We start from the raw sequence: 21,465 nt of genomic DNA, 5'->3' as shown, positions 1-21,465 counted from the left end.
TCTTTTAAGACAGCCAAACACAGATGATTATGGTACCATACCTTGAGTCTGAATTTATCATTGAATCCACTAAATGATCATTGTTAATTGCAATAAAAGTTTTGTTATATTGAAAGAATGGAAAACTTTTATAAGTTTTCATCTTAATAGAACTGAACTTGTTTGATTCTGATGTTATTTCAGCCGATATGTCAAAATATCTTCTGACACTGAAGACTCTGAAGGACCCCTGCAGTGCTGTAAGGACCAAAACATTAATGGGAATGGCCCGAACGGCATCCACGAGGAAGGCTCGCCGAGTAAGACTTGCGTATTGCATTGTGAAATTTTCTCTGGGGTTACTGCTGCAGAGGGAAAGTGAGAGGATGAGGACTAAGGAACTTAACAATATCTGCAAGCCAGGGGAGGGTGTTCATATCAGTAAGTATTAGTAATGTAGCATTGGGTTTGTATAAAGATTTCTACTGTCTAATACCAGGTGAAATGGAAACAGATGAGCCAGATGATGAATCCAGCCAGGATCAAGAACTGCCCTCCGAGAATGAGAACAGTCAGTCTGAAGATTCAGTTGGAGGTGATAATGATTCTGAAAATGGATTATGTACTGAAGAGACTTGCAGAGGTCAACTCACGGGACACAAAAAACGATTGTTTACATTCCAGTTCAACAACTTAGGCAATACTGATATCAACTACATCAAAGATGATACCAGGCATATAAGATTTGACGATAGGCAGCTTAGGTTAGATGGTAAGTGTTTGTGGAAAATGACTTAAACACTAAACTTGACCAAAGTGTGTTGGGAATTTTTGTTTGTTTTTTGAGGTGAAACTTTGAAATTTAACACTGTCCTGAGAAGTAACATTTACTTATCTACACCTACATGTTTAAATGAAAAGCCTTCATTTCTAAGTATACTAAAACACGTCAGTGTTTATTAAATGAAGATTGGACTTAATGCTTAAGTTTTGTATCTTCTTTAAAATATTTTAATGGCTTGGAAACAGCAAAGTACCCTGATCACCTAGTACAGCAATCTCTATTCTGCTATATATCTTAAAATGTATTATTTTATATCTTAAAATATATTAACTCTTAATACCACGTATTAAATCTTAAAGAAAAAAAATATGTTTTCCACCTTAGAAAGGTCTTTCCTTGCTTTGGATTGGGATCCTGATTTGAAAAAAAGATATTTTGATGAAAATGCTGCTGAGGTAAGTCATCGCTCATTCCTTCTTTCTCTCTTCCATATTGATCACACTGTTTTGTTACACTCTTTTTCTTCTACCAAGTATGTTTATTTTGCAATTTTAGAAGTGGTTATGTGTTAAAAGAGAAAAGGTTCATCTTCTTTGAACCTGCTGACTATTTAAACTTTCTGATTGTCCGTATAGGTGTGTATACAGAAAATGTTAGAAGTACTGTAAATCTCAGCTGAAATAAGCTTTTGATTTATTTGAGAACATTTAGGAGTTTTTCATGACTATTCATAGTAATATGATATCACTAAAATGAGTTTTGTTTCATTTGTTTTCTTAACTCAAGAAATACTTCTCTTTAGGATTTTGAAAAACATGAAAGTGTGGAGTACAAACCTCCTAAAAAACCCTTTGTGAAATTAAAAGATTGCATTGAGCTTTTTACAACAAAAGAAAAGCTAGGTGCTGAAGATCCCTGGTAAGAGACAAAATTAAATAATTGTTTCTAATTATTTTTTAAGGCTATATGCTATATAGCCTTATATATATATATATATATATATATATAGCCTTATATATATATATATAAGGTCTATATAGCCTTATATATAGCCTATATAGCCTATATAGCCTATATGCTATAAGGTATGTGCTACATCAAATTGAAAAAGTAATAGTTAAATTCCCTTTGATATTTTAAACAATAAGCATTTGTTTATATGCTAATAATATATTAAGAGGAATGAAATGTCTTTAAAGGTATATTAATGTTAAACTTTAATCTTGTTTTAGTATATTTTCCATAATAGCCATTTTACTATGAATAATTCATTTTAGTTACGTTATTCCAGGAACTTTTAGCTGTGGAGGTATTCCAATGGAAGATTTTTTAGGAAAATCACAATATGTTTTGTGTTGTTACTAATTTGAGTCCAGAAAGTCTCAGGATTTTTCTAATACCTTTATTTCAGCACAGTTTTGCTACATCCATGTTTTTTTTAGCTTACTAAAATGTAAATAATCTAGCCCTCGTTATTTCTTTGAATACTTATTTACATGCTCACTTTCAATAGTTAAATCCATTTGAAAAATGTTATTGATGATTAAAAATAACAAGTTCCTGTCAGTCTGTTACATATTAGGCGTTACCTAATATTACCTCTGACGTTAAGGCTAATAAGCTTTAAATATTTCTTTATATATTTAGGTATTGTCCCAATTGTAAAGAACATCAGCAAGCCACAAAGAAATTGGATTTATGGTCTCTGCCTCCAGTACTTGTGGTGCATCTCAAGCGATTTTCTTATAGTCGATACATGAGAGACAAGTTGGATACCTTAGTTGATTTTCCTATCAAGTAAGTTCTGATTGAGCTTTATAAACCTTGGGCACCTCTGACTTTTTTTAACATCACTCCCAAATTATAGGTGTCTTTTAATTTATTTTTACACGTAGTTAACTTTAAATATTATGTGGTTTCAGGTGTGGTATAGTGTGGTATATTTTATATCTTTATTCATTACACAGCATATAAAGTTACTACAATATTAACTGTATTTTCTGTGCTATACATTAAGTCCTTTTGACTTATTGTGTATCTAAATCCTTTTCACCTATTTACCCATCCCCCACCCGTCTTCCCCTTTGGCAACCGCAAGATTGTTCTCTATCCGTGAGTCTGTTTCTATTTTGTTATATTTGTTCATTTGTTTTGTTTTAGATCCAGTTTCAGTTTTTGAGTGTACTTTTTGGGTTGTTCTAGCAATTTGTATGGATTAGTAACAATTTTTATAGCTTTTCTTAAGAGATCTTTCAAAAGACAAAGAGAAAATACATTAAAAAAAAAAAAAGACGTAAAACTCATTTTATGTTACATTATCTTTTGAGTTCACTGGCCCTCTTTGTAAATCTAAGATACTTCATGGGATCTTAGTGATTTTGTTTTCATCATTAATCCTCATTATTCTTAGATGCACTTTTAAAAAGACTAATGTGAATAGTGGAATTGCTTACAAGGCAGATGATGCAGTAGAGTAGTAAGTCATTCCTATTGTCATCTTTGGGTTTCCTTATTTCAGTGTCCAGAGTAAGTCATCCTATTTGTAAAAATATATAAAGAAGTCTACAGACAGTATATCAGTAGTCTTTTTTTGTTCTTTCATTAAAATCATTGAGAATTCAGATGGACAAAAAGGGAATAATGTATCTTCATTCATGGAGTCCAGGAAGGACTTCATTATACCCTATTTTGTAAAAAGACCATGCTGCTCTCCCATTCTTCTGAAAAAAAATATTGACAGTATTCTTTCATATTTCATAGTATTGGTATACCAGATTTACTTACTCTACAGTTTGTAAGTAAAGAAATACTGAAGGCAGGTGTTATATATGCATGCAGAGGTGACTAGAAGGAAATAGATGGTGTAATACTGAAAACACTCTCTGGATTGCTTATTCTAATCCATGTTTATAAATTTAAAATTGAAAATGTTTTGCAATTATAGAATAAAAATGCTTATATTCTCTTTAGCAAAACAAAATTATGAGCCATCAAACTTTTCAAGAATACAGCATTTTGAAAATATGAGTAAAAGAAGAAACAAAAGTAATGATAAGCTAAATCTATTAGATATCTATTTGAAATTTACAATTGTTATTACTTTTTAATTAGACAAATACAAAAAGAATAACCATAAAAAAAGATAAACTATAAAATGGTCATATGCCAGTTTTGTTTGTGATAAATTATAAACAGCTGGTTGCATTTCAGAGAATATTGCCCATTTAGGATGCATAGGTCATCAAAACCTGGAAAACAGAGAATAGATATTAGGGTTATATTTAAATATATTTTATATTCAAATTAGGATAAAATTTCTAAGAAAGTGTTTTTTCACTGTCCCTTAAAAGTGAAAGTGAAGTCGCTCAGTCATGTCCGACTCTTTGGGACCCCATGGACTGTAGCCCACCAGGCTCCTCCGTCCATGGGATTCTCCAGGCAAGAATACTGGAGTGGGTTGCCGTTTCCTTCTCCAGGGGATCTTCCCCACCCAGGGATCGAACTCAGGTCTCCCGTGTAGCAGGCAGACGCTTTAACCTCTGAGCCATCACTATCCCTTTATTCTTGCTTAAATAATTTCTGAAAATGACTTTAAAAATGAACCCACATGATAAATGGTGATGTCTATATTTTCTCATATACTAAGAAATGTATTAGCATGAAAATACTAATCTGAATACAAATGATCAGTGGAGAATTTTTAAATTCTGAATCCCAAAGAAAATTTTTGCTGAAACACTCAAATCTCAAGGATATTTATATTATTTTATAGTTATTTGGCTCTTAGTAACTTCTTTAATGAGATATATATATATATATATATGCGCATGTGTGTGTATAGGAGTATATTTAAATGAGAGTCAAACAACACTGACTGAAGAGTAGAATTTCATTACACTTAGGGGAAACATAAAATTAACTTCATCTCTTTTTTAAACAGTGATTTGGATATGTCAGAATTCCTAATTAATCCAAATGCAGGTCCTTGCCGCTATAATTTGATTGCTGTTTCCAACCACTATGGAGGAATGGGAGGAGGACACTGTAAGTTGATAATTTACCTTTTTACTAAAGTCATGATGTTTAATAAGGCCAGACTTTTTTCCTTAAAATATTTATTACTTCTTAAAAGAAAAACGTGAGATGCATCCTACATACAGTAGTCATTCAGTAGATGTTGATTAATGAATGAATCAGCTGTTTAACCTCTTTTTCTTTTTTTACCATTTAAGAGAAGAGGTTTGAGTAATCATACTCCTCAGTTAAAGCACAGGAAATCACTAGTCCATTCAGGGCTCCTGTCCTTCCCCACTCTCCTTCTCCTTCCCTTTCTAAGGTGTTTGTTGTATGTGCTCTCACAAATCACGCATCATTGTTAATTTATATGATTGTTACTCTGCTATAGCTTTTACTTTTCTCTCTTGACACTTAAGACTTCTCCATATTACTTTATGTCAATTTAATTCATTGCTTCTAACCACTCTTGACTTCAGTTCAGTCGCTCAAAAAGAGTTGTGTCCGACTCTTTGCGACCCCATGAATCGCAGTACGCCAGGCCTCTCTGTCCATCACCAACTCTCGGAGTTTACTCAGACTCATGTCCATGGAGTCGGTGATGCCATCCAGCCATCTCATCCTCTGTCGTCCCCTTCTCCTCCTGCCCCCAATTCCTCCCAGCATCAGGGTCTTTTCCAATGAGTCAACTCTTCGCATGAGGTGGCAAAACTATTGGAGTTTCAGCTTCAGCATCAGTCCTTCCAATGAACACACTCATGACTTACATCTACCATATTTTATTTCTCTTTTCACTTCATGGTGGACATCCAGATTAACTTTAACTTTCTACCATCTCAAGAACAATAAACATCATTGTTTTTAGTCTCCTATGTGAGAATTTCTTTGAGCTACACACCCAGATGTAAGATGCTGGGTTGGAGTAAAGTACTGTGAGAGGGCACTCCAAGATGATGATACCAGTCTGTGCTCTCCAGTTGATAAGTTTTTCTGAAGAACCATCATTGCGTTCTGGGGTAAATCCTATTCATTAAGTATTTTCTCATATACTCAGTTGGATTTGGTTAGCTGGTTTTGTTTAGGATTAAGTAAAATTTAATTCATGTGTGAAATGATACTATAGTTGTTTTTTTTTTTAATTGTTCTTACTTTCAGTTTCAGTTCAGTCGCTCAGTCATGTCTGACTCTTTGCGACCCCAAGAACTGCAGCACGCCAGGCCTCCCTGTCTATTACCAGCTCCTGGAGTTTACCCAAACTCATGTCCATTGAGTCGGTGATGCCATCTAACCATCTCATCCTCTGTCATCCCCTTCTCCTCCTGCCTTCAGTCTTTCCTGACATCAGGGTCTTTTCAAATGAGTCAGCTCTTCGCATCAGGTGGCCAAAATATTGGCATTTCGGCTTCAACATCAGTCCTTCCAATGAACACCCAGGACTGATCTCCTTTAGGATGGACTGGTTGGATCTTCTTGCAGTCCAAGGGACTCTCAAGAGTCTTCTCCAACACCACAGTTCAAAAGCATCAATTCTTCAGTGCTCAGCTTTCTTCACAGTCCAACTCTCACATCCATACATGACCACTGGAAAAACCATAGCCTTGACTAGATGGACTTTTTTAGACAAAGTAATGTCTCTGCTTTTTAATATGCTATCTAGGTTGGTCATAACTTTTCTACCAAGGAGTCAGCATCTTTTAATTTCATGGCTGCAATCACCATCTACAGTGATTTTGGAGCCCCCCAAAATAAAATCAGCCACTGTTTCCCCATCTATTTGCCATGAAGTGATGAGACCGAATGCCATGATCTTAGTTTTCTGAATGTTGAGCTTTAAGCCAACTTTTTCACTGTCCTCTTTCACTTTCATCCAGAGGCTCTTAGTTCTTCACTTTTTGCCATAAGGGTGGTGTCATCTGCATATCTGAGGTTATTGATATTTCTCCCGGCAATCTTGATTCCAACTTGTGCTTTATTCAACCCATGGTTTCTTATGGTGTACTCTGCATATAAGTTAAATAAGCAGGGTGACAATATACAGCCTTGACGTACTCCTTTTCCTATTTGGAACGAGTCTGTTGGTCCATGTCCAGTTCTAACTGTTGCTTCCTGACCTGCATACAGGTTTCTCAAGAGGCAGGTCAGGTGGTCTGGTATTCCCACCTGTTTCAGAACTTTCCACAGTTTATTGTGACCCACACAGTCAAAGGCTTTGGCATACTCAATAAAGCAGAAATAGATGTTATTCTGGACCTCTCTTGCTTTTTCAGTGATCCAGCAGATGCTGGCAATTTGATCTCTTGTTCCTCTGCCTTTTCTAAACCCAGCTTGAACATCTGGAATTTCACGGTTCACGTATTGCTGAAGCCGGGCTTGGAGAATTTTGAGCATTACCTTACTAGTGTGAGATTAGTGCAGTTGTGCGGTAGTTTGAGCTTTCTTTGGGATTGGAATGAAAACTGACTTTTTCCCATCCTGTTGCCACTGCTGAGTTTTCCAAATTTGCTGGCATATTGAGTGCAGCACTTTCACAGCATCATCTTTCAGAATTTGAAATAGCTCATCTGGAATTCCATCACCTCCACTAGCTTTGTTTGTAGTGATGCTTCCTAAGGCCCACTTGACTTCACTTTCCAGGATGTCTGGCTCTAGGTGAGTGATCACGCCATCGTGGTTATCTGTGTTGTGAAGAACTTTTTTGTATAGTTCTTCTGTGTATTCTTGCCACCTCTTCTTGATGTCCTCTGCTTCTGTTAGGTCCATACCATTTCTGTCCTTTATTGAGCCCATCTTTGCATTAAATATTCCCTTGGTATCTCTAATTTTCTTGAAGAGATCTCTAGTCTTTCGCGTCTGTTGTTTTCCTCTATTTCTTTGCATTGATCACTGAGGAAGGCTTTCTCATCTCTCCTTGGTATTTTTTGGAACTCTGCATTCACATGGGTATATCTTTCCTTTTCTCCATTGCTTTTTCTTCTCTTCCTTTCACAACTATTTGTAAGCCCTCCTCAGACAGTCATTTTGCTTTTTTGCATTTCTTTTTCTCGGGGGTGATCTTGATCCCTATCTCCTGCACAGTGTCACGAACCTCCGTCCATAGTTCATCAGGCACTCTATCAGATCTAGTCCCTTAAATCTATTTCTCACTTCCACTGTATAATCATAAGGGATTTGATTTAGGTCATCCCTGAATGGTCTAGTGGTTTTCCCCACTTTCTTCAACTTAAGTCTGAGTTTGGAATCAAGATTACTACCTAGTCTAATGAAACAGGCTAGGACACTTTACCATTTTTATGTTTCCTGTTGCAGCTAGTATAATATAAGAATTAACTAGTCATTAAAGTTTAGTAGAATTCATCCAATAAAATTATCTGAACTTCAGAGCCATAAATTATTCTATTTATGTCATGTTTATTGATTTTCTTTTTCCAGAATGCGTACATACTGACATCCTCCGTTTTTCTTAAAATGTGTATTTCCAAATTTATTTGAGAATAGTTGTTTATAATACTCTTATGTCATATTTTTGTCCCTTGTTCTTTTCTGTCTTTTCAAAGAATTAGACTTTCTATTTTATTATGTTTTTCTTTTTGTTATACATGGTATGTATTCTATCTTGTTGATTTTTTTCTCTTGTTACTTTGAGTTTGCTCTTTTATTCTTTCTTCGGTTTCTTGGGTTACATGCTTAACTTTGTTTTCCTTCTTTTCCCTCTGTTGAAGGCTATAATTAAAGCTATAAGTTTTCCTTTAAATACTTCTTCATCACTATTGCATAAATTTTTAAATGTAGTCTTCTTTGTCTTTCAATTCTGTGTATGTTTTTGTTTCCTTTATAATTTTCTGAATATCACAAGATTATCTCATATGCTTTTTCAAGTATATGTTTTTTGTAAAGCTCTCCTTTTTTTTTCTTAATTTTATTTTATAGCAATTAGGGCCATTATCTGTATTAAACCTAGGAGTTTATTAAGGCTTTCATGTAGCTTAATACATTGTCTGCTCCTTAAATGTTTATGTACTTTAAAAGCATATGTATTCCCCATTCAAACATAGAGTTCTCTATTTCTATTACACTTACTTATTAGTTGTATTTAAATCATTACTATTTCTGGTTATTTTTGATGTTCATTCTTTTTCTGAGATAAATTTGTCAGGACTACTACTAAAATGTTGATTTATCTGTTTTATCTAACAGTTTTATTAGGTATTTTGCATTATTAGTTGCATTTATATTTAAAACGGGTAGCTCTTCTTTTATCTATTGTTCTTTTTTACCTGAGTTTGATACTCATTTTTTATTTTGTCTTTTTCTCAGAATTACAAATACTAGTTTAGCTTTCTTTTGATACCATCATTTAGTTTGCAAACTCTGTGTGCCTTTTTGTTAGATGTGTCTATTATTTTTTTCTTTTTTTGAAAGTTGCTCAGTCATGTCCAACTCTTTGCAACCCCATGGACTATGCAGTCCATGGGATTCTCCAGGCCAGAATACTGGAGTGAGTTGCCTTTCCCTCCTCAAGGGGATCTTCCCAACCCAGGGATCAAACCCAGGTATCGGACATTGCAGGTGGATTCTTTACCCGCTAAGACACCAGGGAAGCCCAATATTATTGTTAAATCTTGTCCTTTTAGTGTCAAACTTACAGGTCTGAAAATGTTTCTTTAAATTTGTGAATGTGGTCAACTTGATTTCAGATTGACAGATTTACAACCCATAATGAGCTTCATGCAGAAGAATAATTTTAAGAGGAGTAGGACTATTTAGAAGACAAAGTCTATAATGTCACTTTTTAAAAGTTATGACAGCAGATAATTGTTATGAGTACATTTTGCAGCTTTATTTCTTCAGTTATTGGGTAGTTTATACAAAGTATGAGATAGGAAAAGTGGGCAATTTTTTTAATATAATGATAAAGCAGATCTTTAAAGTTTGTGCAGATTAATTGATTGCTTTTTACATTTCTCTTTCCTTGTACTTTTGTTAAAGACTGGAAATGATTCTGATGTAAAAAAAAACAACAACACTACAGATCAATGAGATATAGTATTGTTGAAAAAATATTGGTCATAGAAAATTTAAACTTACACTTGAAAATTCAAACTTTGGAATCGTAAGCAGAGCTGAATTTAAATCCTAACCTGCTGCCTAACAGCTATACTCTTGGACAAATTAAACTTCTCCTGATGCCTCACTTTCCTCATCTGTAAAATTAGAAGAATAGTAATGGTAACACCTTCTTTATGAGATAATACAGCACTGGGCCCGATACAAATGCTAATCACCATTTGTTGTCATTAGTGTTGTTAGTCTGTGTATAAAAATAATAATAAATATGTCCTGTATGTTCCTGGGATGGAAAAAAAAGACTGGGATAGAAAATATCATAGACTTCCAAATTATAAAAAATTATTCTAAAAACCTTTGATCATTGGAATCAGTTGAATATATGATAGATTGGCCTAACATAGATGATTATCATGTAATTTTAATAGGTATTCCTTATATAGACAATTTTAAAGTCATGAGGGTTCCCTCCCAGAAAACCACAGATCATAGAAGGGATTGTATTTTTTTCATTAGATACTGCTTTCGCAAAAAATAAAGATGATGGAAAATGGTACTACTTTGATGACAGTAGTGTCTCAACTGCGTCTGAAGACCAGATTGTGGTAAGTGTGTGTTTTAATCCTGAAGATCAAGGAATCCATTGTTTTAAAAGGGGCCCATGGAGCACCATAGTCTATATTCTAGCAGTTCTAATAGTTGAGGGACTCATTCTTATTTAAAGATATATAAGATTGTCCTCTAAGTGGAGATCTGTCTTCTAAATTTGCCCACTAGCAGAAGCATAAGTTGAACATGAAAACTTTTCTGGTAGTTTTCAACATGAAAACTGGAGTTTTCTAGTGAAAATATTAAATTCTCCCCTGAACAATAGGCTCAGATATTCTAGACACTGGCTAAAGTCAGAATGCTAAAATAGAAAAATAAAAAACTTTTAAGGGCCTTACCATACCTGAGATACTTAAAGATAAGTCTTATCCTTTATGACAATTACATATTCAAACTCTCAAAATGATATAGTTAAATAAAACAAATTACAAATTTTTCAGAATTAACCCTGTGTAATTGTCTAATGTGTTCTGAATAGTAGAAAAATTAGGAAGTTACATCTACTCACACTTGCATCAGCTTGTCAGCCACAGCTGGAGCAAAAATATTGGCATTTGCTTTGTTTCCCATCAGAGCACATTTTTATTATCAAATATTGATTGACGGTGTTGGTTTAGTCACTAATTCGTGTCCGACTCATGACCCCATGGACTGTAGCCTGCCAGGCTCCTCATTTCCCAGGCAAGAATACTGGAGTGGGTTGCCATTTCCTTCTCCAGGGGTGTTCCTGACCCGGGAATCGAACGCACCTCTCCTGCGTTATAGATGCTCTCTGCTTTGCGGGCGGGTGCTCTACTGCTAGCCACCAGGGTGGCCTCTGTTAGATTGATGAGCATTGGTGTAAAATTGATGTGAAATATGAAAACTGATGTCATCTGACAGGTGACTAATAATGTTTAAAGAAGAAAACTAAGGCTTGCTTGATAAGAATTTATCATTCTGTAAATTTTGCCTTTATAAATTTTACTTATTGATCACAGTATTTACAAAGAATAAGAAATGTAGTATTTCCTCATGTGATGATATTTCCTATACAGAGGTTTTCTGTTGATGTGGGCAGCACTGATTCCTTTACTTTATTTCCCAGTTTACATTATGTATTCCTTGAGGGCAGAGACTAGCTTTTTGTTTTGTTTTAGTTTATCGTACTTTAAAAGTCTTCAACTTAAATTGTTCAGTTTAATAAATTAAGAAACTTCTGAGCCCAGTTACTGGCAGTTTTAATTAGTTATTGTGTACATAGATATGAAGCTATTTTGAGCTGTTTATAGATGTTTTATACCTTTATCACCTGTTTGTACACATGATTTATATGCATATCATTTCTTATTTCCCTGTACCTATAGGAAAGAACAAAATGAGACTTTTGAAGTCTTAGTATTTTTTTAAATGTGTTTATGCTTAATTCAACTACATTCTTAGTTTATGTTTAGACTTCTAATTTCATATCATATCCCTCATTTTTCAGTTAAGTTCTCTTTTTTAGTTTCCCAACCAAAACCCCAAAGTTGCCTACATCCTCCTTCAAAGTCTATTTAACAGCACTGCCCTAATTTTGCTTCCAAATAAATATCTTGTTTATATAAAGTATGTGAATTTGATGTTACTTTACATTTTAGCAGGAATAATTCTTCATTTAGTCATCAAGTTTTGGATACGTTCTATGTATAACACTCTGTTCTACACAAGGTTGAAAGTGAGTGTTAATCGCTCAGTCCTGTAGCTCACCAGGCTCTTCTGTCTGTGGGAGTTCCCAGGCAGCAACATCGGAGTGGGTAGCGGTAGCCGTTCCAGTCTCCAGGGTATCTTCCGGACCCAGGGTTCGAACCTGAGTCTCCTGCATTGTGGGCAGATTCTTTACCATCTGGGCCACCAGGGAAGCCGAAAAAGACAGCTGTCTATCTCTGATGTCAAGAAGCTTACAGTCTGACGGTGACGGAGAAGTGGACTGACAATTGTACATGATAATTACTGTTAAATATCTTGACTGTATAGATTGAGGCAGCTGTCTCAACTGATTTGGAGTGTAAGGAAACAGAACGAGTGCAGGGAAGTTTGCATAAAGAAAGGAGTGTTTGATCTGAGTCTGCAAATACGAATAGTGGTAAATTAAACAAAAGAACCAAAACTGAAGGTATTCTTAGCAAAAAGAACAGTAGCTACAAAAGCAAGGAGGTGTGGCAGAAGATACCCTTTAGCTAAGGGAACAGCAAATAATTTGGTGTTACTGAAACAAAAGACTCGTTAGAAATGTGGAGCAAAAATTAGACTGGGGCTAAACTTGGCACTCAGATCATGAAAGATGAGTTTGTTGTTTTGATCTTCTCTTAAAGTCTGTAAGAAGTATTGGGTGGTTAATAGGAGAACATTATTAAATTTCCATCTTAGCGTGTCTTGAGAACACTAGAAGACAGATTAGGGGGCACCCAGTAAGAAGCCCAAAGGCCATTATTCAGCCTCCAGAGGAAAGGAGGCTGTCCTGAAATTTAAGCCACAGGAGCTTCTAAAGTTAAATTAGTTGTAGTTAAGTATATATAGACAGGGGAGAATGGATTTGTGAGCTCCTTAGTGGATAGAAATAATAGAACTGGATTAAGATTACATGTAAATAAAGAGGGGGGGAGATGACTCTTGACATTTACTAAGATGGTAAATAAGAAAATTTGCTGTGAAATTGATAACCTTGAAATTAATAGCTCTGTGGCAATTTCCATTAGGTACTTAGACTAATTGGACTAGAGTTCAGGGGTGAGAACTGGCTTAAGTTATGAATTTGAATTGTCTGTCTTAGGTAGCAGTTAAAACCATAAGTTGAGGAATCACCTATGGGAAGATACATATTCAGAAGAGCAGTGAGCTGGGGACTGAAAACATGATTTTTTTCTTTTTTTTTTTTACTTTAAGTCAGGATTTAATGAGCCCACAGGAAAGTCAGAAGAAACTGTAGAGATGACTCATCTAAGGAAAAGTAGTGTAACAGAAGCCAAAATGCTTAACGCAGGAGGAGGAGGAGGAAAGCATTCAATGCCACAGAAAGATTGGCTAAAAAAGGCACCCATTTAATTTGTTTATAAGTGGTTTTTGAGCCTGGTGAAAGGCATTTCATTACAGTGGTTGCAGCAGTCACATTGAATTGAGGAGTGTGCTTGAGAGTAAATGATGAATATTAGATTTTCTGTCTCCAGCCTGGCTGCAAGGGAAGAGTAAGAGGTATATGGCAGCTAGAAAAGGAATGGGGAGGAATTTATGATGGGAAAAGACTTAAGTATTTTTTATGCCAAAAAAGTCCAGTAGATAAGAAGTCATTAAAGACACACAGTGATGATTGATGGAGCAGTATCCTTAAGATGGTAAGAAAAGTTAGAATCTAGAACAAATACAGTGAAGCTATTACTATTGGAAAGACACTTGCCTTGTCCTTAGAGATAAGAGGAAAGAAGGCATAGAATTCTATTTCATGTTAGAGTAAGAAGGTGAATCTGTGATATGGTTGCATTGATTTATCTGTCCAGCTAACTTAGAAGAGAATAAATGTTAAATCCAGTGACCTTTCTTCCTTTATAGATAGAAGTCATACTATTGATATAGTTAATAAATTTTAATAACCTCCATTTGACCATGTGTGGTTTTCTTGATTTATATCCTATCACCAAAATTGGTTATCAGCTAAAAATTCATTCTGTATTTAATGTGATCTTTGAGAATCATAACCATTTTAAAATTCTTTGTTTGTTTTAACAGTCCAAAGCAGCATATGTACTCTTCTACCAGAGACAAGACACTTTCAGTGGAACTGGCTTTTTCCCCCTTGACCGAGAAACTAAAGGTGCTTCAGCTGCCACAGGCATCCCATTAGAAAGTGATGAAGATAGCAATGATAATGACAATGATATAGAAAACGAGAACTGTATGCACACTAACTAATGAAAGTCCTAGAAGCCATAAAAGAGAGACTTGCCTGCTGGTGGTATCTATTGAAATGATGAAATTACCCACCACATTAAACAAAAGTCTGAGATGGGGAGTTTCAGATCACTGAATGTAAATCCTTTATCAGATTTTAACTTGTGCAGTACTTGAAGTGAAACACAATGAAAACTTTAACAGAAATTGTCTCTTAATACATTTACAGTCTTGTATTTACAAGCTAAATATATATAGGAAATCACAAATAAATCCCTTTTAAGTTTGCTGCTGTTTTGATGAATTATGTTTTCTTTAATTTTTTGGATGTGAGTTAATTGATGACAAATGTTAAATTTGTGGATGTTGGTCATTTATTTTGCTCAGATAATAACTGCAAGAAACCTATGGCTGAACTTAGTTCTTGGATAATCTAGTTCATGTGCATTAGGCTGCCACATATACTACTATGAGAATTAGCTGCAGTATCTATGTGGCGTAAATACTGCAGTAGTATTCTTGGAAAACCCAATTTTCAAACCTTTACCTGGTAATCAGTGTGGGCCTGTTATAAAACTAAATCATGATAAAAGAAGCAGTCTTGAAAAAGTTATTTCCTTTTGTAGTATAAAAAAACAGAATATTATGTTCATCTTACTACTGTGGAAACAGGTTCTAGATTTCACACTTCATCAAAAGTCACTTTTCAGTTAATGTAAGTATTTTTCACTGCTGTTGGGATCTATTCCTTAGATATTCAAATTCTTTTCGACTTACTTTAAAATGCATATCTTTAAATCTGGTGTTGGTCCAAAATTAAAATTTTGGCTGTCTGTTTTTCTCTACCCCATTTTTTGGTAATTTGGCAACTTTTAGCTCTCCCAAGTATTGTAATATAAAGACAAATTTAATAGTATTCTGTATCCATAGTAATGATTGCATCAAGCTTCGATGAGAAATTTTTTTCTGGCCTTTAAATTACTAATGGACAATTGGCTTTAAAGGTAGGTCTGTTAACTTTCTTTGTGTGTTCCTGATGGAATTCACCATAGCCTTACAGCTTTTCTCAGAAGGAAACTTGTTACAAGAGAATTGGCATTGCATGTTCCAGAGTCAGAACCTGTACAGTACATAAAACATACAAACCTTGAATTTGATTTTAGTTCACCACATTCAAGGATCCAAGATGCCAAAAATATGTGTGAACATTAGAAACATTTTTCATTTGCTGCTTTTTCCCCTTCGATCTAGTTGAAAGAATGTATTGTCAATTGGCATACAATACTGCCTTTAATTTTAAGAAAATAAATGTTGGGGCACGTTTCACATATCGACTACCTGAGAAATTGCTATGTGTCCCACTATTATTAAAGCAAAAAGTATAATGTTCTTCACTTGAACTAATCAAATACAATAGATTATAAATTGTGTATTGTAAATAAAAGTTCACTCTGTGAGTGCACATTTTGGTAAATTATTTATTTATGTTAGCATTTAAACGTGAAAGAAAAATGCATTTAACCAGGATAAATGAGGTATGTTGATCATGGCTTTGCTTTATACCTTGATATTAAAGCTGGTTTTTCATCCTGGTATTTTTAAAGCTGTTTTGGGTTTTTCCTTTTTATCCTTTCCTTTTCTTTTTCTTTCTTTCTTTTTTTTTTTTTTTCTTTTAATGTAAACTAACCTCCTGCATGACAGAGGTTAAAATTTTGTCTGCACTTGAGTTCACTTGAGTTTACATTTGAAATGTGCATGTTTATTTATACAGATTTCAATAAAGCTATTCAAGGCCTTATTTAGTCTTTTATTTCTTACTCTGAATCTTTTAATAAAAGTCCCCTATTTTATGGTCGGTGACCATATGCTCTACTTTTTAGTTATATAGTTAAAAATAGAAAGGAAAACATGTCATAGCGAAGTAAATCTTACTGTTAAGGACATGTTTTAAAGTTGACTTTTTCAGTTTAAATATTTATTCATTGAGCAACTGTTTGTATACGTACTAGAGTCTTGCAATTTAGCAGTAAACAAATATCCCTACACCCACAGAGCTTGCAGGCTTTCTTCTACCTACCAACTAGTAAATTTTATTTCCATTTTTCTGAGGTTTAAAGAAAAGACAATATTTTTTAATAGCTCTAGATTGTAGTTTCTACCCTAATTATGTGTTTTTAAAAAGAAAATGATGTTAATAAAATTACTGAATTTGTCAAAGTCAAATGGTATTTTCTGCTGCAAAAAATAAGCTCTCAGAAATAGTGCAGAGGGTATTCCATACTCTGAAAGTAGGTACCCGTAGGTAGTGCAGGGTCATGGGAATATACCCAAGTCTAGAATTCCGCTTCTAGCCCAGGTCCTTAGTAATCATGTGACTTTAAACTTAACCTCTCCTGGTCTGTCTCTTCACCTGTAAAATAATGATGATGGTAGTAATAGCATTTATTCAGCACTTACCATAGACCAGGTACTATATTAAAGAGTTAGATGTATTATCTCATATAATTGCACAACAGCTATTAGGTAGGGCCATGGATCCTCCCCATTCCTCATGCGAAGAAATAAGGTGCAGAGCAGCTCACACAGTTGCCCTGTGGTGGCCACTATGCGACGGCCAGTATTCTGTCCGTTGTATGTACTACCTCCCACTAGTTCTAGTGTCTGACTCCCAGGATTGTTTGTAGCTCAAACAAGATACTGTGTTTTATGGGAAGCGCTTTGTAAACTGTGTGGTATACTCATTACTGATTTTTTCAGTCTCAATAGAAAGTCATCTTGAAGTCTTACAACTTTGCTCCCAAAAGTATCTTCAGGTGACTATTTGAGAATTGAATAAGAAAAATACCAGCTGGAATATTGACTCACCATTCCCCTTTGAAATGAGCTTCATTCAACTCATATACATTTATTACAATTTTAATTAAATTTTAAATATTAATATAACTACATTTCCCAAACACAACCCTGATTCTCAGGACTTTTTTCATTCACCCGTGACTTAGTTTTAATTAATGTGTGTGAAAAAGCTGCAGCCTGATGCTTTACTTAAATATCTTGCTTTCTCTTATAGTCTGTGTTCTTTTAGTGGTCCTATGTTTGTCCTTGCTTTTCCGGCAACTAGATAGAAAGCCACAAAAAACATTGATTGGGGTATGAAAAAAATTAGTTAAAGGCCAAAACCATTGATAGAGTATAAGGCAGTGCTTTTTCATCAGTTAATTTCTGAGGTGGGAACATCTTATGAAAAATAAGCCAGGAGACTAAGATAAAGACCTGTAGTCTCCAGTGGCTTACAGAAGTGGGGAAGAGGGGAGGGTCCCTAGGGGTGGGGAGCATGCTAGTTGGAACCTTTCATCCTAGAGAATGTACTGTCTCTTGACACTATCACTGGTGCATGGTGATAATAAAAAGTAAGCCAACTTTTAGTCTGTTTTATTCTAAGTATTTGCAGACAATCCGTTTCATTCCTGCCTGCTTCCTATCCTCCCTACTTGTGTGTACGCTTCTGATCCTTGCCTGTGCGGTATAGATGAGCACGTTCTCTCCAGGTTAGTGTTTAAAAATGTGGGGAAATTCTTGTATACTAGGAAGGAAACAGAAGTCTTTAAAATCTCAGAAGGAAATGAAAATAAATTTTATTTCTGAAGCCAAAGAAAAATAGTGAAAATCTTTGTTCATATTTTCTACTCTACAATAAAATTTTTAAATTTTTATTTGTAACAGCATCTCTTGAAAAAATACTTATGTTGATAACTCACAAGTACTTTTTTTTTAAGTGCCAGAGGATAAAGAAAGGGAGAAAGAGAGTGTATTTATATTCTTACTAACTAATACATGAAGTTCCAGAGCTCTGTACTCTATGGTTTCATTATCAGATTTTTAAAAATAAATATGCATAATTTTTCTTGTAAACATTCTTATGGGCATTTCAATTCAATATGTATGTTTTTCTTATGTTTAATTCTTATTTACCATATATTAAAGCAAAAGAACTTTGAAGTAGTGCAGATAACACTTTTATTTAAAACTGAATTAAGTATATTCAAATTTTTATCTACATAGAATAGGTTTTTAAATATCAGAATTTGGAAGATGAAGTGTTTATGGTAAAAATTCAGGTATCAATCAAGCTTTATTTGAACTGATGATGGGGTAAAGAATTTTTAAATGGATATAAAACAGACAGTACAAAAATTATTTTTGGCAAATATATGCATTGGGAAACATATTCATCATACCTTGGTCTAATTATAACCTGCTCTACCTTGGGAAGCCTGGAAATTGCCAAGATAGTGAAAGGAAAAGTCTGAGTTATTAAGGTAATCTAGAAAGGGGATAAACCATTCAGGGAAAATCAAGAGTTGACATAATGTTGTGATCTAGAGTCTCAAAGGATAGATAGAAAAAATCAGCCAAATGGATTTGGATTTTTTTCCCCTAGAAATGCATGTTAAACATGATTATTTAAAGCAGCTAAAAATACAGCTATCTTTTTGGAAATTGTTATTTTAAATGGAAATGCTGTAAAAAAAATTGCACATTTTCAATATGCACAAAATCAAATATTTTAAATGTTTAAATTGTTTTGGTAATTAACTGTAGAAAATCATGGTTGAAGTTGGTGCTCACTTGATCAAAGTTTTCCCTCATATCAGAAACTTATAGCTTGTTTTATATAGTTTGATGAAACAAAATAGTTTCCTTTGCTGTGGCTTTCAAGTCCATTGCTAGCTGGAGTTAAATCTACATACATAAAAGTAAAACAATAAATATGGAAACATCCCAACAGTCTTTCCCATAATGTGTATTCTTACATTTTTCTCGGTAATGACAAATTCTTTACATTTCCCAAACTGTCTTAAGCCTTGACTGTCACCTTGCTTTTTACTCATAGTTAAAATCTTGCAGGGTTCTTAAACTGTAACATCTCAAATGAAGTTTCTTATTAAAATGTATTTTGCTTTTCTTTTAGAATTTCTGAAGGAATATTGTAGGTTAACAATCATTGTAGCTCCCCCTTCCTCCTCTGTTCACAGGCTGGGGGAGGGATGTTCGGTTTTGAATAGTTCAGACTCGTACTAACGTGTTCTGCTTAGTCCGGCCTCACGTGTGAGCCTTCACTTCACGTGGCCTGCTTTCTTCTCACCTTGAGTTCCTCCTGTAATGAAAGTGAAAAGTGTTAGTCACTCAGTCGTGTCCAGCTCTTTGTGACCCCATGGACTGCAGCCCACCAGGCTCCTCTGTCCATGGATTTCTCCAGCCAAGAATACTGGAGTGGGTAAGTAGTGATGTATTTCATTCTCTCTAGTGAAAAATATATTCATTTTTCTTTCATTTCCTCATATCAGTAGAGAATATTCATATCAATATTCACATCTTTTCAGTAAAGTGGGCAACTTTTATTTTTTGTTTTGCTTTTGTTTTTTATTTATTTTTTTACTTTTCCATTTATTTTTATTAGTTGGAGGCTAATTACTTTACAACATTGCAGTGGTTTTTGTCATACATTGAAATGAATTAGCCATGGATTTACATGTATTCCCCATCCTGGTCCCCCCTCCCACCTCCCTCTCTACCCGGTCCCTCTGGGTCTTCCCAGTGCACCAGGCCCGAGCACTTGTCTCATGCATCCAACCTGGGCTGGTGATCTGTTTCACCCTAGATAATATACATGTTTCGATGCTGTTCTCTTGAAACATCCCCCCCCCTCGCCTTCTCCCACAGAGTCCACAAGTCTGTTCTATACATCTGAGTCTCTTTTTCTGTTTTGCATATAGGGTTATCGTTACCATCTTTCTAAAGTCCATATATATGTGTTAGTATACTGTAATGGTCTTTATCTTTCTGGCTTACTTCGCTCTGTATAATGGGCTCCAGTTTCATCCATCTCATTAGAACTGATTCAAATGAATTCTTTTTAATGGCTGAGTAATATTCCATGGTGTATATGTACCACAGCTTCCTCATCCCTTCGTCTGCTGATGGGCATCTAGGTTGCTTCCATGTCCTGGCTATTATAAACAGTGCTGCGATGAACATTGGGGTGCACGTGTCTCTTTCAGATCTGGTTTCCTCGGTGTGTATGCCCAGAAGTGGGATTGCTGGGTCATATAAAGTGGGCAACTTTTAAACTCCCTTTAGTTCATAAGAATTAATCCCATCATGACCTTTAAACTTATTTCCTAAAGAAGTTCAGATGTTCGGATCATTGTTCATTCTCTGAGCTCCCTGATAACTGTAGTGAATTATCGGTATTCTGAAAACTCCTTAAGACAAAACATCCTACAAGCATCTAGGGTAGGGGATTTTAGGGATTGCCCTCATTTAATAAAACCAAAAAATAAATTGTAAATATAGAGCAATTGATAGTCCTTTTTTTAAATCTGAGAAGAATTCCTATAGGATTCAAATATGAAGTGACTAGTAAGATAAAACTCAATTTATAGAACAATTACATTCAATTTTGTACCATATATCTATTGTGTCAGTTGAGGTAATATTGCAAATTCAAATAGTAAACAATAATCACAGATACTTGGGTATGATGTTTGTTGGGAAACAATGTAGAAAACTTTCTGTATTTAGAACCCTTTCATCACAGCTGACTCTAAAGTCATTAGTTCTCAACCATAAAATAATAGCAGTTTCTTGCAGCAATTAATGGATATAAAGGTATAAACTTTGAGGTTTTGCAAAATAAGGCAATATTTCCTATTATGGGCAACTACAGTGCTCTGTCATAGCTCATGAAAGACTTCTTCAATGGAAGGCACAAATCCAGCTTTTGAAGTCATTGTTACTTATTTTTAGCAAAAGAATAGTAGGATGGGTCAAATTAATATTTGTTTTTTCCTTTTTTAAGAAATTCTCCTAGCTCCTCTAAAAAGACTTGGAGCAAAAGTCTTAGTGTGATGGTAAGCTTGAAAATTAAAATTTCATTGTGGATACTAGAATCCAGTTACATACTAACCAATAGGATTTTTAAAGCTACTTATGAGCATAACCATTTTACAATAGAACCTTTTTCTCTGCCTTCAGCAGTTGTGGATTATGTTGTCTTTTTTCCTCAATTTCAGTAGTATCTAAAATCATTTGAGTAAAGATAACCAAAC

At 34.7% G+C, this 21,465-nt stretch overlaps 1 protein-coding gene across 6 annotated transcripts in view; it reads left to right on the top strand.

The window, feature by feature from the left end:
* The window catches only part of USP15 (ubiquitin specific peptidase 15), a 133,254-nt gene extending 117,103 nt beyond the window's left edge, over positions 1 to 16,151 (top strand). For 5 of the 6 annotated variants that reach the window (XM_070454673.1, XM_070454672.1, XM_070454675.1 and 2 more), the window contains 8 exons: positions 184 to 299; positions 479 to 751; positions 1,148 to 1,218; positions 1,566 to 1,681; positions 2,411 to 2,560; positions 4,704 to 4,807; positions 10,358 to 10,446; positions 14,192 to 16,151. In XM_070454673.1, coding sequence (XP_070310774.1) covers positions 184 to 299; positions 479 to 751; positions 1,148 to 1,218; positions 1,566 to 1,681; positions 2,411 to 2,560; positions 4,704 to 4,807; positions 10,358 to 10,446; positions 14,192 to 14,374 — 1,102 coding nt within the window. In that variant the 3' untranslated portion in view covers positions 14,375 to 16,151. Of the gene's footprint in view, positions 1 to 183; positions 300 to 478; positions 752 to 1,147; positions 1,219 to 1,549; positions 1,682 to 2,410; positions 2,561 to 4,703; positions 4,808 to 10,357; positions 10,447 to 14,191 lie in introns of those variants that run through there. The other variant, XM_070454674.1, reaches the window with a different exon arrangement.
* The last annotated feature ends 5,314 nt before the right edge of the window (positions 16,152 to 21,465 follow it).

The sequence above is a fragment of the Odocoileus virginianus genome, chromosome 24 (assembly GCF_023699985.2).
Source record: "Odocoileus virginianus isolate 20LAN1187 ecotype Illinois chromosome 24, Ovbor_1.2, whole genome shotgun sequence".
Classification (NCBI taxonomy): Eukaryota; Metazoa; Chordata; class Mammalia; order Artiodactyla; family Cervidae; genus Odocoileus; species Odocoileus virginianus.
Note: the sequence above shows the minus strand (reverse complement) of the source record. Positions and strands in the feature narration are given on the sequence as shown.